General features: G+C 42.9%; 1 protein-coding gene across 1 annotated transcript in view; it reads left to right on the forward strand.

Annotated features, from left to right (window-relative positions):
- Positions 1-19,406, forward strand: part of PTPRT (protein tyrosine phosphatase receptor type T) — a 1,472,724-nt gene that overhangs the window by 1,415,255 nt on the left and 38,063 nt on the right. Inside the window, exons 22-26 of the mRNA XM_006147596.1 lie at positions 5,580-5,616; positions 7,163-7,260; positions 10,868-10,984; positions 15,517-15,671; positions 18,970-19,105. Of these exons, the coding sequence (XP_006147658.1) occupies positions 5,580-5,616; positions 7,163-7,260; positions 10,868-10,984; positions 15,517-15,671; positions 18,970-19,105 (543 nt within the window). The remainder of the gene's footprint in view (positions 1-5,579; positions 5,617-7,162; positions 7,261-10,867; positions 10,985-15,516; positions 15,672-18,969; positions 19,106-19,406) is intronic.

Consider the following 19,406-nt stretch of genomic DNA (forward strand, 5'->3'; position numbering starts at 1 on the left):
TAGGAAGTTGGCAAGGAGATGGCCAGTTCTGAACAGTTTTGTCTCTAGCTCAGAGCAACATATGCTGAGCATTCCCATCACCCTTTCAGCCATTTTGTCATGCATTTAATATTCATTTCACAAACACTGAACAGACCTTCCTCTATGTACTAGAAATACCGACATTTAAAATGACCTCTAATCTAGGGAACCAGCAGTTGGCGTAATGGCTATGTCGCTGGACTCCCACGTAGTCGACCGCAGTTTGCATCCCGGACCTGGTGGCTTAAAACTCACGCCGGACACGTGTGCGTGCGTGCCCAAGATTCCCAAGAGGAGAATGGAGGAGAAGGGATTGCGGCGTGACCATCCCCTCTGGGGGGTGACTTCTCACTTTCTGTCTCTCTGTCTCTCTCTATCTGTCTGGTGAGCGCACGCGCCCTATAGCGAAAACCTCTCAAAAAAATAAAAAAATAAAATGACCTTTAATCTAAAAGGAACTCTAGCCTGGTGAGGAAGTTCTATAAGAAACGAGACCCCCCAAAGAGCAGGGACTATGGAATCATAAAGAAAAATAAAAGCCTCAAAATAGGGTAGGAGTGGCCAGTGAAGATGTCCTGGAGGATGTGACTCTTCAGTACTGCCTCAGAAGATGACTGAAAGCTGGCCAAGCAAGAATTGTCTAGAGTCACATAAGAACTGTTGATTATCTCTCATGTACCTTAACTAGTATCACCATCTCACAAGTGTCATTACTAGTCATATCCAGATGAGTAAACTGATACTCTTGAGGTTATACAGGTTATCTAGGATTTGACTGCAGGAGGTGGGAGAGGGGGGAATAGGAGCTGGAATCAGAAGTGCCTTTCCCACTGTACCCTGCTGCCTTTAATGATATCAGTAAGCAATGACAACAGCAATTGGTACTTAATGAGTCGCTCTTGGGCCCTCTAAAGTTGGTTCAAATGAGTCAGCTTATCAAGATTTTTTAAAACCCTTCAAGGTGGATGTTGGCACTCCTGTTTTCCAAGTGAGGGAGCTGAGGTGTAGAGAGCTTGCAAAGCTTGTCAAGGCCTTATGGCTGGTAGGCAGCAGAACCAGGATAGGAATCAGACCTGCATGACACCCAATATTGTGCTTTCTCCTATCCCTCTCTACTTACTCCTGGACCTACCCCATAGCTGGCACACAGTAGGAACTTGCTCAACACATGTCAATTCAAGTTGAATTGATTCCTTTCAATTCTCCTTGACCTTACCTGTGGGTAGGTGGATGTGACCCTCAGGGCAATAGCTCGTGCTGTACCTTGCATACCTCAGCTGCTGAATCTAGCATTTGTCATCTAAATAGAAAGCCCCAGAAAAAGTCACTTTCCTAGAAAGGCACTCAGTCCAAAGCAGAGTGGGTGTCTAACTACATTCAAAGCCAAGAAACATGGTGGTATAGACATGAAATGTTTTTTTATAGACAATACATGAAATTGTTTTAAATGCAAGTGAATCTCTATAACACTAATAACTAATAATGCCTCCCATTTTTATCATGTTTTATTATTATAAGGCAATTTTTGATTCTTTAAAGATTAGAAACCAAGGGTCAGGTTTAGAGTACTTCCAAAGGTCACACAGCTAGACTCCAATCCTATGTCCACCTGGGACATGACCTCCTCCCTATCTCTATAAAAGTAAATTGTGCAGAGAGGCCAGACAGCCTTAGCTACATGCTTTCTTCATATAGGATGTTGAACTCTAGGCTGTATCTGAGGGGTTAGAATCAAGGGCTAATAAGACACAAGTCATGAGTTCAGTCCTGAGTGGGCCTGTTGAATCCAGGACTTTCAGATTACTAGCTCTGTGATCTTGGTTAAATTACTTACCAGTCTCACGCCTGTAAAATGGAGTAATAATGCTACCCCATGAATCTGTGATAACTATAATAAAGTGTCAGGGTCCTAAGTGAAACAGAGGCTTCCTCAAAGGGAATAATAACCAAAAATAGTTCAGTAAGGGTGTGAATACGATTAGCGGAAACCAACAGGGTGGGATGTAGTATATCAGGGCTAGAGACTAAAGCGAGCTCTTACCAGTCCTAGGCCTAACAAGGAGAGAGAGAAGCTGTAGAAGAGGTCTGCCTGACGGGAGTGGGCCCATGATGGACTCTTGATGACTTGGCAGAGAGGAACCTAGAAAAGAACATAGGCCCCCCAAATCCTCCTGACCTCTGACTCTTGTTCTTTCTTCTCTTGTTGACCAAACCCAACCCAAGTAGAAGCAACACAGCTTGGGAGCCTTTGATGTAATCCATACAGATTATTCCCCATGACATAGGCAGAGCATGGAGGAAAAGTGAGGGAAAATGAAGGAACAAAGAGAAGAAGCAACCACCAGCATCTCCTTGAAGTGTTACCACTCTTGGGAAGAGAGTGGAGAAATCACTTCATGAACTTACTGTACACTCCCGCAAACCTAAGATTCTTAGCATCTATATGGGAATTCCTGGCCACATGACATCTGGGACAGCTTTGTGGGTCCTTATCCCTTTGCTCTGGTCTCCACCCTAGCCAGAATCCTACCTGGCTCTCCAAAGAGCTAACTTTCCATGCTAGAATAATTTCTCCACAATCAGATCTTGAAAATTCATTAAAATGAATTCCTTTTTTAAAAAATTGACTCCATTTGGATAATGAGCTGGAGGGGGCAACCCTGTCTGTGCCTTGAGAGGCCATGGTCTGCTACCATCTGAACCATCCCTCAGGCAGGTTTGTTTGCACACCCGAAAATGTATTGGCCACTTGAATCTGTTATAAATTACCAGCCTGGAAATAAATATCGTATCTGGGTCCCCAGTAAGTAACAGATGCATGAGTGCAGAGTGAGATAAATGCGTTTTGGATGGAAACCTCTTTCCCATTGCTCACAGACAGATGGAGGCAGGCCCAGTGCTGGTTTACAGTCAATCTGCATGCTGTGTAGGTGGGACTTAAATGAACTCAAAGTTCTTTTAAGGTTAGGAAGTTTTCTGTACTAGCTCTTGGCAAGTCCCCAGAGGATCCCTAATTGAGCAATACATTTCCTTTTATCTCCTTTGCTGAGGAGTCTCATGGTTAGAATGTTTTCTCTTTGGGAACTGTGTGGGATTTTGGAGGCCAGGTAGGGTCTTGATACTGAGATGCAGCATGGGGACATGAGTGCATGCATTTATTCAATACATATTTATCAACATTGATGGCCCCATCAGATTTTTCATGTGCTGAGGGCACAGCCCCATACAGCCAGATACAGCCCTGCCCTGGAGATGCTCCCATTCTACTGGGAGAGACAGAGAGTAATCATAAGTAAAGAATAAGTAAAGAATAGTATGCTCTTTGGTGATAAGTGCCCTGAAAAAAAGCAAGACGGCAAAAGAGGAGAGAAGCTGACAGGGTCCCAGAAGGGCTTTCTGCCGAAGTGATTGACAACTGAGCAGAAGTCCGAGTGGAGTCAAGGAGTGAACCAATCTATTATCTGGGGACAGACATACAGACACAGCCAATGGTCACAGCTATTGCCTATGGATAGAAATGTGATTATTGTTTCTGTAGAAGTCAAATAAGCAGTGAACAATTGGTAGAGTGGTAAGAAAACTGAGAATATTGCTGAAGGGTTAAAATGGGAATGACAGGGAAATTGAAATGTACAAACAAGACTTAATTGAAAAGTTAATTCAACCACCACATCCTCATAGAACAGTTCCCTGGCCTCCTTGGCTGAGTTGAATTCCATGAGTGTCCCACTAAGCCCCTCCCCTTGGTAGACCTGATCCTGTGTGTCATGTCAATGTCTGTAAGCCTCTCAGAAGTGGAGCTTTTATCCATCTGATCCACTTTTGTATTTCCAGTGCTTTACACTTAACAATAAGTGTTCAATTAATATCCGACAATGGATAGTGAATGAATGATGAACAAAGGAATGCACAAAGTAGTGAACCCAAGCCATTGAACCCCACAACTAAAAGGATTTCTTGCTCATAATTTCATCCTGTTGAATTTCAAGCATGTTCTAAATCTTTTAAGTCACCCTTTCCTCCAGGATCTTTTGTCTCCCAGCTCATGCATTAGAGGATGGCCCAACTTAACCACAAAAACATATACATGCATATATTCCACCTATCAGCCTTTGCTGGAAACTGCAATGAGTTCATTCCTATGGCTCAGGAGGATAAAGGTACAAAAATGCTTATTGCAGAACATTTAATTGTGTTCATTGGGCATATACAAAGCCCTGCTGGATCACTTCTAGAAGAGGTCGCATTTGAAGGATAGGTAATGAAGCTAGAAATGCAGGTGGAGACAGGTGGTCAGTCCCAAGTCAAAGTATTTGGACATTACCCTACAAGCAATGGGGAGTCGTTGCAAGCATATATGCATGAAAACAGCACACTCAGATATGCAGTGGGAAGCTTACTGGAACAAGAAGCAGATGGGCTACAGGAACAAGGCTGGAAGCACAAGGCCAGGAAGAGGTTGATGCTATGATCCAGACCTTGGAGGATGAGACTATGAGGGTGAGTGATAGTGTAGATACAGAAGAGAGTAAACTTGAGAACACATCTTTCCAGTATCTAGGAAACTTTTTTCTACTACCAGACCTAGTAGAGTCTAGTTCTTCTTGTCAGCCTGGGCAGCCTTGTATATCTTGACTGGAAGGAACAGATATATTCTTCTGACCTTCTGTACCTCAAAGAACTCAGTCATTATATTAATGAAAAGGAAGGCTTATTGTCCCAGAGCCCCCCTCATGGCCAGCACATATTTCTAATTATAGTAGGCACTTCATAAATGTTTGCCCAAGAAAAGGGACCCTCCATGTTGGTCAAACCCAGACAAAAGAGAGGGTCACTTCAACTTCTGCCCCAGTTAGAGAATAGTTGGGGTCATAGACCACTAGGATAATCCCACATTGGAATACAGCAGGATCTGTCAGAGGATCCTGAAGTGTACAGAGAAATCAGACACTGGTTTTTTAATAAACAAGTGGCCATATGGGCCTCCCTGGTCATACTTTTATGAGGACCTCTGCCCTAAAACTTTACTTCCAAGCCCAGACATGTTGACACAGAGAAGCAGTGGGACATCCTTCCCAGTTATTATTTACTTTCCTAATTGTTAGTAATACAAGGAGTCAGTGATAGAATTGTTTCCTTCTGTTTCCTTCTCTGGGTGCCTCACAGTATCTCATAATGTTCTGGGTATAATCACGGCCCAGGGAAGACTTTTTGGTGATTGATATCCCCCATAAACTGGCAAATGCCTTTTTACCCTCTCTTTGGATACCTGAGCGTAATTGATGCCCACCCAATTCTTGCTTCCAGTGCCCCTGGCCCCAAGTAAACCTGGTGGGTCACTTCACAAGCAACTATGATAATAGATAACACTTAGTGACTTACTAAGTGCTTTGCATACATTATATTATTTCACCTTTACCACTTCTCTAGGAAGTGGCTAATGTTATTCCCATTTTGTCTGTGAGAAAGTCAAGACTTGGAGAGGATGCTCATTAATAATATGTTATTTGCAAACTTTGACTGGAAACCCATCCCTGTGCTTTTCTCCTGTTTCCCAGGGATACCATCGACCTCGACACTACATTGCAACTCAAGGTAAGCATCCTCCCTCCATCTGGTGCCTTGGAAATACCTCAAGGATGCCAGGAAAAAAGGCATCCTGAGAAGTATCTGCAAGGCTTGTTGCCTTCTTCTCCTGTATCTCTTATTCCAACACTCCTTTTCACTAATAGTTCCTGGACCTTCACTGGTGGAGAGAAATGATCCACTGACAAAAAAAAAAAAAAAAAAAAAAAAAACCTCAGGGAGTTGGGCTGGAGAGCCTCCAGAAGGACTGAAATTCTTCATTTGTTTGTTTGGGAAGGAAGGAGGTGACATGTTTAGCTAGAGAAGTGAGGGACATGAGTGAAAGAGGTTGGAGCTCTTACTGGGAAATGGTCTGGTGGGAGGGCCTAAGCAGAGCAGATCAGAAATATTAGCCTGGACAGCTGCCATCAGTTTCTGCCAGACAGAGCAGGAGCTAATGGTCCCTTATCTCCTTGATGGGTACTTGCACCTAACAGCAATGGAGCCAGCTAGCCTAGAAGGCAATTTGGCAGTATGTTATCAGAGGGCTTAAAAATGATCATGTCTTCCAAACCCTCTGGGAAGAAATCCTGCAGATAATTATATATGTAGACCATGATGTATATAAAAGCATTCTTCACAGTGTTACCTATTAATAGAAAAAAAAACGTGGAAGAGTTTAAAATACCCAAAAATTGATAGACTTGTTAAATAAAGTATGATACTAATAGTTTCATATTATAGAAAATTATGCAGCTATGACAAATATCATGCTTATTTAGAATTTTTAAGGATTTTGGAAAATATATATACTATATATGATGCATTCTACAGTAAATACATATATATTAGGTCATCAGGAAAGTCATGACATATTTTCTTTGTTTTTCTTTGCAAAAATGTATCATGACTTTCCCAACAACCCAGTATATGAACACATGAACTAGTATCCAAAAAAATTTATCATACTCACGTATTACTTTATAATCTCCAGTTTTGAACTATTATAAATAAATTAATGATCCTGTGTTTGTGTGTGTGTGTGTGTGTGTGTGTGTGTGTGTGGAAATTGCCTTGGACCATCAGATCCTGTCTCTCACTCCTTTACATTTTCCTTCCTTTCTGGTCAGGCTCCAGATGAATGCCTCCAATATCTATCAACCTCAGAACCAGGCATCACCTGTTTGTGCTATCAGTATCTAGCTCCTGGCAGCTATCTGCCCTCCCAACCTCCACACCCAGTTTCCTTCCTATTCTCATTGAGGTTCTAGAGCCCTATATTTGAAAACTCTCTAAAACCACACCCCATAATATAGTTCAGATAAGGTGAGGGTGTGAGAAGGAGCTATTGGCATTTCTAGTAGATGCTACAGACCATTAGTGTTTGTGATGTGAATTTTCTTATTCATACTCTGACCTGGCACCATCAGGCCCACATGCTTCAAGCCCCACTCAATGTCCTAGTAAGAATCCCTTGGCCTTACTCTCAGTAACCTGTGTAGAGCCTTGACTCAGCAACTCCTTGCTGCTCCTTTGCACTTATAGTCTCTAACCCTATTGCCTTCTTTCTCGGCAGGTCCTATGCAAGAGACAGTAAAGGACTTCTGGAGAATGATCTGGCAGGAGAACTCTGCCAGCATCGTCATGGTCACAAACCTTGTGGAAGTGGGCAGGGTAAGCCTCTCCCACAGTTACCTGGACAGAGGATGTTGGAGGTGCACTCTTGAGTATCTCTCTGTTCCATGCATTGTGCTAAGTGCCTCCTAGTCAGTAGTTCACCCTACAGCAACCTACAAGGAAGGCTCCATAATTCCTATCTCACATTTGAGCAATGTCCTTCCTCTTCAATCCCCTCATCCCTTTTCCACCTTCATGCTTTGTAGATGACTTCATCTCATATTTCTTGAGGAAATAAAAGCAATCAGAAGTAAACTCCCTCATCACTACACTACAAAGTTATAATTCTACTTGCATCTACAACCAACTTCTTCTTCCCCTCTCTCATCAGGTTCCATCATAAAAAATGGCTGGTTTTGTTAACTTCAAGTAGTTGACTATCAGCCTTTTCTGATGGGTCAACCTAATATGATAGAAGCTGTGTCTCTGTCCTTTCAAAGCCAAACCTAGTGCCTTGAATAAAAAATTAAGCTCAACAATTTTTCTCATATCCCTTCTCCCCGCTTGAAAAATAAGTATCTTTTTCATTGCTAGATTATTCCCCTCAGCATACAAACATGCTCAGAATCTTCTATCCTAAAAGGATAAAACAAAAAAAGAAAAAATTATTCTTTTGTCCCCACTTTTCTGCCAAACTTTAAAGATCCATACAATGGCTCTAACTCTCTACTCCTGTTCTCTTCTACCCACTCCATCCCACCAACAGTGATATCGTTGATGCCATTCACATCCTTCATGTTGCCAAATACAACTGCCACTTCTCTCTTCTCATCTTTTTCAATCTCCCAGCAGCATCTGACCCTTTGACACCTGTTCTTCCTTCCCTGACCTCTAAATCTTGATATTCTTCAGGGATCAGGTTTGGTCTCCCTTTCCGTTCTATCTTGACTCTCTCCTGCGTCATCCTTAACTATTCCTAGAGCTTAGAAATAGGACTGCTATTCTCAGCTCATTTTTGCCTACTTGGTTAGCTGTGTTATGAGGATGGGTGGGTTGCTCAGCTGAAAGATAGGGTGCACGAACACGAGAACTGAAAAAGCCTCTCTTTGTATCATATGAACTAACGGAAGAGGTGGGCAGGTAAGTTTTCATTTAGGCAAGAAACAGATAATTCAAAAGGAAAAAGAGTACTGACCTCTATCACTATGGGAAAGGGAAAATATGGGATGTCATATTCCAGTAGAAGATGTAAAGGTCAAGATAGCTCAGGGCCTAATAGGAATTCAGGGTCAGGTAAGACTTTATACTCAAGATCACTCTTAATCTAGTCTATCCCCCAGTTTTACAGATGAGGAAAGAGATTCAAAGTGTAAAAGGAACTATCCTCAAGTCACCAAAACAGAACCCAGGCCAAATTATGACTTTCTTTTTAAACCAGAGGGCACATGCACTTGCCACAGACAGGTAGAGAAAAAGAAAGTGCCCCACAATGGGACGTGGTCATGCCACAGTCCTTTGTTCTCCATTTCTCCATTCCCTTCAGAATACTGAGCAGGCACACACACATGCCCAGCATGTTTTACAAGCCCCCAGAACCAGTATTTGAACCATAGTTAGCCATGTCTGATCCAGCTTTCTATGCACCTAACCACTGTGCTGTGGGACCAGCCCTCACCCTTGACTCTCATTCTTATGTGTGACTCAATGACTCAGGCCCAGCTACTGTGAGAAGGACAGCTTGAGATTTGAGAATGTAGCTTCAAATCCCAGCCTGTTTTACATTTCCCACACTGGAAACAGAATCCCTTGATGGATAGCCCATGAATCTAAATTGAATTTGAGGAGGAACATGGTCACTTAGTAGAACACCCCCCCCCCCCCCCCCCTTCTCTCTCTCTCTTTCTCTCTCTCTTCTTTTAATTTTCTATAGGGTATATTCACCAGAGGCAGAGAGAGAGAGAAACTGAGAAAGTAGCCCCTAGGGGAGACGAACACACTGCAGTCCCTTCTCCTCCTTTCTCCTATTGGGATTTGGGGCTTGCACACATGCATCTGATGTGTTTTTCAAGCTGCTAGGTCCAGGACTTGAACCATGGTCAGCCATGTGAGAGCTAGCACCTTAACCCTTATACTACCTGCTGGTCCCTTTTAGCAGAATCTCTTAATAGCCAAGCACTGTGCCAGACACTTACCGTGCTTTACCTCAATTTATCTCACCACAATTATATAAGGCCATGCTCTTCATCAGACAGCCAAAGTTTCTATCTGGGCTTCCTCCCTCACTAGCAGTTGACCTTGGGCAATTTGCTTGGCCTCCCTGGACTTCAGATTCCTCATCTGTAAAATGGGGATAATAAGATCTACCTCATAAGGTTGTGGTGACAGGCCATTAAAGTGATGCATGTAAAGTATTCATGGACAATGGCATAAGCAGTGCCAGATTAGTGAGTGGTCAGTAAATGTTAGCTATCATTATTAATAAGAAGCTGAGGGTCAGAGAGGTGTCAGCACTTTCTGGAACTACGTAGCTACTTACTGAGTGTTAGAACCAAGCAATGAATCTACCTGCCTCCAAACCGTGGTGCACTGTACCAGTGTTTCCCTAAGTGGGTTCCATGGGATGCTAGTCTGTGGGATGCTTAGTGAGAAGAGGGTTCCATGGTTAAATAGGTTTGGGAAATGCTGTGTCCTTATACCTCTTTGGGAGAGTTATAAAACATATTAGCATTAGCACACTAAAGAAGCTGACTAGTTCTATAGCAAAGTGGCCTGTTTTAACTTTGTTTAATCCAGCATTTCCCAAACTCATTTGACCGCAAAACCATTTTTTGTTTGTTTTTTGTTTCTTGTTTTTACCTAACACCTATTAGCACCCAGCGGGACACACTATGGGAAATGCCACGCTAGGCCGTGCGGCGTCCCCCGGAATGGTAATAAAGCTTTTGTTCTTTTAAGGGGAAAATCGTAATCTCTCTTTCTTCCGCGGAGTGTGACTTAGAGTCGAGTGTGGGAATAACTTATTTGTAGCATCTGTACCCCTTGCCAGGGGCAGAAAGGAGTTGCAGTCTTCCCTTGAGCCCAGCACCTTCTAGCCTTTTCCCAGCTAAGAGCCTTTCTCCTTCAAGCCCCCCAATTACTGCCTCTCAGTAATGCCCCTCTCCTGACCACATCTGCTTCCACCTCCTCCCTATTCCCTACCTTTTATTCTCATCTTCACTCAGCTGATAATACTCAGCTGCACGAGCCTGATATAGCACAAAGGGGACTCAGCCAAAAGTAGAGAGCTGGCCACATGACTATGGACAAATCACCAAGTCTCCAAACTTGAGTATTACTTTCATCCGTAAAATAGAGTAATAATACCTGCCTGTCTCACCTACTTCTAGTTGACCACTTAGTGTGATAATACATTTGAAAATTACAAGGAGCTTTGCAAAAGACGGTACCCCTATTACTTCTAGTGGCTCCAGTTTCTCTGGAAGTAAGCTTGGCCCTGTTCAGTTTGCTGATCCCCAGCCAGCTGAGAACCCTATGGACTGAAATGCCACCAAAGTTGCCCTTGGGTTTATTTGAATGGGAAAGCCAGATGAGGTGACTGCTACCCTCAGCTACCTGCTCACACACCCTTGTCTCTATCTTTTCTCTGTTTCTCAACTGACTACAGGTAAAGTGTGTGCGATACTGGCCAGATGACACAGAAGTCTACGGAGACATTAAAGTTACCCTGATTGAAACAGAGCCCCTGGCAGAATACGTCATACGCACCTTCACAGTGCAGAAGGTAAGCTTCCCAATGCCTGCAGGTCAGCCTGTCCACCAGACAAGCTGGTTTGTTTGTTTATGCAGAACACATGATGACCAAGGGTCTATGCTATGCCACACTCCACTCCTGGCACTAGGGACAAATAAGCAATTGAGTCAGACACCTCCTGGTACAATGGTTCCCACATCTAGTGGGAAGGAAAAACAGAATTCAACAAACAAATCAGTGTAATAATGACACATTGTAATCAAAGCCACAAAGGAACATGAAAAAGAGAGATGTAGAAATCCACAGGAGGGTGGGGCAGTGAGAGAGGGCTACTCAAAGGAGGCAGCATTGAGCAGAGAATAAAGGATGGAAAAGAACCAGCCCTGAGAAAAATAGAGGAAATACTATTCCAGGCAGAGGAGGAAAACATGCAGTTTGGAGGGAGATCTTGATATGTTCTAGGCCTGTGGCTCTCACCTGGGAGGTAGTCTGGGTCCCCTGGGAATGTTTATCAATGTCTGAAGATATTTTTGGTAGTCACAACTTGGGAGGGGGTAGGCTGTAACTGACAGCTAGTGGGTAGAGACCAGGGAGGCTGATAAATAGCTATAATAAACAGCACAGCCTTCACAACAGGAATTATTCAGCCCGAAATGTCAGTAGTATCAAGGTTAAGAAGTGCTGTTCTAGATATTGAAAGGAGGCCAGGGTTGCAGGAGCTTGATTAGAAAGACTATGTTTGCAAATAATAATGATTATTTCATAATTAAATTATCTTGTAATTATTGCTATTCAGTCATTACTGTTACAATGACAGCTAACATTTACTGAGCACTTACTAAGACAGATGCTTTTCTAAATGCTTTGTGTAGATTAACTCATTTAATCTTCCCAACAACCCTACAAAGTAGGTGTTATTATTATCCCCCATCTTACAGAGGAAGAAACTGAAAGAGTTTAAGTCAGTTGTCCAAAGTTGCCCAGCTACAACATGGTAGAACCAGGATTCAGACCTCAGCCCCTAAAGCCCATTGCCCCCTCCACTACACCATGGTTGCTAGTTTCTAAAAGCAGTGACTTTAATGGCCCATATGGACACAAGCCTGAGGATATGAAGGCACTGAGGACCTAAATGCTTTGATGATAGTGTCCCTGGGGTTTGGACAAGTCCTGTCAGCAGACTGAAGCACAGAATGTGCACAGTGCTATTCTTGCACACACAGTGTGGCCACGGACATACTCTGCTACTGGAAACTCTCCCTCCAGTCTTTGTCCTTCTAAAGACTCAGAATATTTTTTCATCTGAGTCTGTAGACACAGACAAAAAAGTCAGGAGAAGTGTGGGCTTCCTCCACTAAGAGAAAGGAAAAACAGAGAGACTTGACTGTTGTCTCAGATAGAGTTCCTTAGAAGCGAGCCTGGAAGAAAGATTCAGGTATATGTGGTGTAACAAGAGAGCACTCCCAAGAGACAGTCATAAGAGAAAGAGGAACCCAAGAGAGTAAAGGGGAAAGGGTAGAGCAAGGATGGAGTCTCTGGTCAAGTCTAGCATAGGCCTGATCCACAGGAGTCCTCCAGAGCATAAACCACACCACAGAAAAGTACTTCTTGAGTTAAGGAAGCTAGTTTTTCTGCTTCCACATCAGTCAGTCCACTGACCATGGACCTCAGTCAGCCCTTCTTAACTGAGGGCATGTCTCCAGAAAAAGGGACAATGTAAGGCATCAGCAGCCGCAATCCCTGCAGTTGACACCTGAATACGCAAGCATAGCAAGAAAATCTGGGCAGGTCACTGTCTTACCAGCATCATCTGTAGTTAGTGCCTGGCAACAAGGATGAGTGAGACCTAGACCCTGAGCAGGAATTCCTTGGGAAATTAGAGGGTTGTCATTTTGTCTAAACAATCACATGGGAAAATATCATCCATAGGGAAATGCCCTTAAATGGCCCCAAGGGCCTCTGAAGATGAACTTGGCTCTCCATGATAAACAGATACTACCTGGAATTATAGCTCAAAATCAGCTCCCAAGTTGAGGACCCAAAAATAGTAAACAGGAAGTATTGTCTGCCCTTAAAGAGAGCAGTCTTGCTGGAGAGGATCATGATAACTAGTTAGTCACAGGACTGGTGATGAAGGTTCATATGAGAACTTTGGGGCCAAGTTGGTTTGGAAGATAGCATGGGAAACATCCACGTATTCATGGAGCTGTTTCTCTTTTCTGACCTCAGCTCATTTATCTTAAGAAGTCTCTGTCTCTTGAATTGCCCTGACTTAGTACGAGTTTCTAGGAAGCAGAGCAAGCAGGGGTCTAGGTACACTGGGTCACAGGTTGAGAGAGGTACTTTGAGGAGAAGGAAGTGAGGGCAGCAGGACAGGGTAGAGAAAAGAGCTAAGCAAGGATCTACCCTCAACCTGAGTCCCATTCTGGAGCCCTGGAGCATAGATCGTACAGCACTTTATGTCCAATGCCGTGAGGCAAAGGGGCCTTTTTGCACCTCTTTTAAGAGTAACTAATCACTCTGGTTGATCCAGAACAGTCTTGATTTTAGCACTGAAAGCCCTATGTCCTGGGAAAGTCCTCCGTCTGGGGAAAACCAAGAAATTAACAAAGCCAGTTGGTCACAGAATCCTATTAGCTGTTGAAGGCCACTCCACCACCCACCCCACGTCTGCCTCCTGTCCAGCTGAGAGCAGTGTTTTGTAGGAGGGGTAACTAAGCCAGCTGCAGCCAACACTCAGAGTACCTGGGGATGGTTTCACTGGCTGGCGATGGGGATCTGAGTGAACACTAACCCCCCAACACACCCACCCAGATTCAATCTTCACCTAGTAGCCAACATGGTCCTCCAAAAATGCAAGTCTAATGATGCAATTCTCCTTCTGTGCAGCCATCTGTACAACTTGCCTACTGCTCCCCAGTGTCTTTGAAAGAATGTCCAAAGGTCTTAATGTGTGATCCAAAGCCTTCCTGGATCTAGCACCTGCCCATCCTCCCACACCCCAGTTCTGTTGTCCACTTCTATCCATCTGCCACTTCTAGAGTTGCCCTGGGTTGTCTAAGACTCTGCACACACCTCAAAATCCCTTCTTCCCTTCACTTGGGCAGTACTCAGGCACCAGCACATCATAATGATTAGGAGTGCTGTCTGTGGAGTAGCCAGCCAGGGTTTAAGTTATTACTTCACAAATTGCTAGTCTTACACCCATGGTCATATCACTGAATCTTGCTTAGCTTTAGTATCCAGAAAATAAAGATAACAATATGAGGATAAATATCAGGAATTCATCAGCTTATTCACGGCATGTGTTCTGGACCAATTAAAAACCTATATATCACCATTGTCTGTCTCTTAATGTTGTCGCACTGCACACTGTTAATCCTTTAAGACAAAGACCTTGCCTTAGCTTTGTATTCCCACTCCACTCCTAATCTAGCAACTAGTGCACCATAGATGCTCAATAAATATTTGTCAAAGATATTTGGATATATAGTCAACGGCTAATAAATATTGTTGAATGTATGAATAGTCAATAATTAATAAACATTAGCTATTATTTTCACTATCAATATGTTGCAAGATTCAGATCAAGCATCACTTCCTAGGACGCTGTCTTTGAATTTTCCTTTTCCCAGATTCACTGACACTTCCTCATGCTCTTTAGTAGGGTATCCACTTAGGAGCCTGCCTTCTCAATGAGGCCATGAACTGTTTCAGAGACAGGAGCTAGGGCTTATATCTCCACTTTCCTAGTGTGTAACTCAAGGCTGAGTATAAAAATATTTTTAATTGAATATTTTTTAATTTAACTGATTTTTTTAATCAAACTCTTGCAATCTAACACTCTCTAAATATCTGCAGGAGATAGCTAAGTAGGAAAAAAGTAGATAAGGAGACTTGTAGAAGCAAAGGCTCAGAGGTGTGACCTGGCTAAGGGCTAGCCAGCAGACTACTGTTTGGCCTGGAGTATGTCTAGGTGAGGTGTGGTGAAAGGAGAGGGGAGCCAGTCAGAGCTCTTGATCCCGCTGCCCACATCAGTCAGAAAAGTTCTGCTTTTGTTTGCTTCCTATCTTATAATTATAAATAAGAATCTAAGTAATAAAGAAATCTACTAAATTGAGATTCATAAACCAGGCTGAAAAACGAGAGGATTCTACATCTGTCATGGAAAGGCCTTATATTCCTCAGGAATCAATTTGAACCTGATCTTGGTCATCTTTTATTTAAATCTGTTCTCCTGAATACACCTCCCATAAGACACTTGTTAAACAGGGTCCCCTGAACAAATGCTATGAGTGCTACATGGCCCTCTAGATGATTCAGAATGCCTGTAAACACAGTAAAGGCTCTGAGAAGTCCTGCAACAAAGCAGTCCACATTTCCCAAATGTAAGGATCACAGAATCTCTCTGTGAAGTTATACCTATTGACCCTGCTGGGGCCTTGTCCTCCCTGGATAGCAAGAAGGCAGGTTCCTCAATGCAACAGTTGCACCTCCCCCTGGCACTGGGCCAGGTATGTTAGGGTAGCAGCTGGAGGAACAGAGGTTCATTCTCTCTTCAGAAAGGCTACCATGAGATCCGGGAGCTTCGCCTCTTCCACTTCACCAGCTGGCCCGACCACGGTGTGCCCTGCTATGCCACTGGCCTCCTGGGTTTCGTCCGCCAGGTCAAGTTCCTCAACCCCCCAGAAGCAGGGCCTATAGTGGTCCACTGCAGGTGAGTCACAGGTCCCACTCTGCCCAAGTATGCCTCTACAGCTCTGCTATTTGGGGAGGGAGGTTCTGTTTTTCCCAGTGGCCTTTATTCTTTGCCTTCAAGACTCCCTTGCCTACGTCCTATTTCCAGTCCTCCCTTGATGGCACCCAGTCCCAAGGTCTAGCAACCACAAAAACTAATACCTGTAGCAGTCTGACGATTGTTGTTTGTTGCCCTGAAATAGTAAAGTTGCCAGGGACACAGTCCAGGCCCTGGCAGTTTCTGCTATAGCTGACATGTGCATTTTTCCTGCACCATTTTTTTACTTCTCATCCAACCTCGAAAGGTGGGCATTATTATTCCCACTTTATAGACAAGAAAACCGAAGTGCTGAGAAAGTAGACACAGGGATAAAGTGGCACCAGGAGACATTTAACCTGCTTTTTGTTCTGGGCACTGGCCCTCAGCCCCTCGACATACCAGTGGGATACTTTGGTAAAAGTGTGCTTCTCTTCATTTCTATTATTTGTAAAATCAGTTGCTGGCCTATAAGATCCTTAGTAGAGTAAATGGATAGTAGGAGTTTTCACCTTATTATGGAAAAGAGGATTTTCAGCTCTGACCTTGAAAACCACTTTGAGGGTGATTGTGGTATGACCATGCCCCATTGAGAGGTATTTTTTTCCTCTCTGTTGCTTTTTCTCTCTTGGACAAGGGCATGTGCCCTCTAGCTATTAAAAAAAACATGTACCACTATTCTCTGCCTCTTAATGTTGCCCTTCCACATGCCGTTAATCCTTCAAGACAGAAACCATGCTTTACTTAGCTTCATATTCCCACTCCACTCCTAAACCAGCATCTGATGCATTGTGGATGCTCAATAAATATTTGTTGAATATAAGTAGTGACTACTCACTGAGAAATTACCGTGAAGCCAGACACAGAACTAAACAACTTAGAGGCATTGTGCTTTTTAAATATACTTTATTATAATTTACATATATTGTGTTATTAAAAATATGAGTTGGCTATATTTATTATTATTGGCAATGTTTTATGGTTGAGTGTATTGGAACTCCTGAGAGTTTAAGTCATTTATTTAAGGTCACACAGCTAGAAAGTAATAGAAGCAGGATCTGATCCCAGGGGTCTCTTTCAAATAGCATGTGTTTATTTGCTACATAATGCTGAAATAAACACAGCTCAATCCTAACAAGGACCAGCAGGGAGACAGTTATTATATATGTGTAAGAAATGAGAACTCACAAATACCAGACAGCCCGATTGTTGATGATGGGGCCAAGATTCAAAACCAAGTCAGGCTGGTTCTTACCCCCTAAAACACGCTGAGAATGAGAAGGAAGAAAAGGTGGATGAGTGATCCTTCATCTTGTCTCCTAGACACTGAGGCCTAGCCTACTGAGCTCCATTTGGGGGATATGAATTGAGGTGGGAAGGAGGTGTTTTGACAAATATAAGTCAAACTTTATTCAATTCAGTCTAAGAAATTTCACCATGAATGAAAACTCTACTTTCCATGGGTTTACTTTTCAGATCACTGTGGGCAATGGTCCCCACTGGCCTGTGCTCCTTGTATTTACAATCAGCCCATGTTGCTTTTCCATCTTATTCCAAATCTCTTGCTATTTGTATTTCCTCTGGTTTTTGCACTGTTAAATAAACACACTTGTTTCAATGGGGGAAGCAAGACATGAAAATATAGCCAAAATGGCTTCCATGACAATCTGCCTGGCCTTCCCTTCTAAAACTGTAACACTTAAGGCAAATGTTATCTCTCGTTAAACACTGCCATTTTAGAACCCAGCACTAATCTGAGAAAGGCTTGGATATGATCCATGGAGTCTTGTTGAGTTCTCTTACTATTTTGTATTTAGTCTGAGAGTCTCCTAAAGAAGTTTCCAGTGATCAGAAATCAAATATGTATCAGGAAACTTAATACCTGACAAGGGCCTCAGGACTGTCAACTGCTCCAGTTTAGTGATGCACCTGGTTCATGAATCTGGGGAAATAGTTACAGGTGAAACCAAATTCAGAGCTTTGGATATGGGACTCTGGGACACACTCTCTGCCTCTGGGACAGTTCAGAGAACTATCCTTTCATTCAATTCTCTGTTCTCTCTTCTCTCCTTTCATGCTTCCATCTATCAACCTATTTGCTGATGAATCAAAAAGAAAGAGGGAGAAACAGAGGAAAAGAAAGAGGAAAGACAAGTTTATTATGCACATCTGGTTAGGTGTTTTACACTACATGGGGAGTGTATCTATTAGATGGGAAAACTGCATGTACATATGTTGTGGAAGCCTGCAGGGTCTTCCAAAAAAATTGCGGAAAATGCATATTATGAAAAAACAATGCATAGATTTCAAAAACTTTTGCATCAAAATTAATTTGTACTTTTAGTCCATTATTTCCACAAATTTTTTGAAGATCTCTCATATTATTAAGAAATGGGGTGTTCCTGCTTAATATATAACAAATGTCTGTACTCTGTGATGGAAACTAAGAGATTAGAAGGTATAAAAGCATGGAGGACAACTGTATGTAGTAGAGACTACTTAGGAAGAGATGGGTAAAAGGGGTGGGAGAGAGGGAACTAGAAAAAAACATTTAAAAGATGTAAAAATTAGAAAGTATCAGGTGATGATGTATATAGTAATATCTCTGGATTAATACAGACTCTATTCATGCTCAGAAAAACTATTTCGTATGCTCTACAGAAGCACATTGATTAAAGACTATATATATATATATATATATATATATATATATATATAGAGAGAGAGAGAGGATATAGAGAGAGAGAGAGAGAGAGAGAGAGAGAGAGTATATATGGAGAGACAGAGAGTATGAGCTCACATTGGAGCCAGACTGCCTGGGTAAAAGCTCCAGCTCTACCACTTTCCAGCTATGTGACCTCAAGTAAGATAAGCCCCTCTGTGCCTAATTTTTCTCACCTGTATAATGGGATGGGCCCTTCTTAACAATCTCATAGGGAAATTTACAGGTAACTTTGTGCACACTAAATGTCTGCTAAATGAATACAACAAAATAAGTCAGATGTAATAAAAGAATCACAAAAAGCAAGTATTACTCTCCCGTTTTAGAAAAGAGAGTGGAGGCTCTAAGTTTGATTACTTGCTCAGCATCTCCAAGGCATGTTGGGATTCAGGTAGCTCTGCCTGATTTCTACAGTGTACTGACTCTCAGCAGGCCCCCAGGGACTGGGCTGAATGAAAGGGACCTCCCCAGGACTGGTCCCCTTCCAAGGTCCCTACAAAAATCACACCTCTATTCCAGTGCGGGAGCCGGGAGAACCGGCTGCTTCATCGCTATTGACACCATGCTCGATATGGCTGAGAATGAAGGAGTGGTAGACATCTTCAACTGTGTACGTGAGCTCCGGGCCCAGAGGGTCAACCTGGTACAGACAGAGGTGAGTCTTGGGGAACTAGAAGGCCACATGCATGCAGCCCTGGCCAAGGAGAAGCATAGTAAGACCATCCAATAGAAAGAGACCTGCATATGGGATAAAAAGCAGGAGATACAAATGTGACTTGCCATGGTGGGACCATTGGACAAGCTACAATGCCCCAGCCAGCCCTAAGTGTCTACAGTACAGATACTTTCATCAATGACAAGTGGCACTAAGTTCTCTGTCCCTGAAGGCATCTAAGCAATGACTGAATGGGAACTTTCAGGGATTCTTTGAATAGTATTTTGGACTCAGATGAGAG

This window comes from Tupaia chinensis, unplaced genomic scaffold (assembly GCF_000334495.1).
Source record: "Tupaia chinensis unplaced genomic scaffold, TupChi_1.0 Scaffold000216_1, whole genome shotgun sequence".
NCBI classification, from domain to species: Eukaryota; Metazoa; Chordata; class Mammalia; order Scandentia; family Tupaiidae; genus Tupaia; species Tupaia belangeri.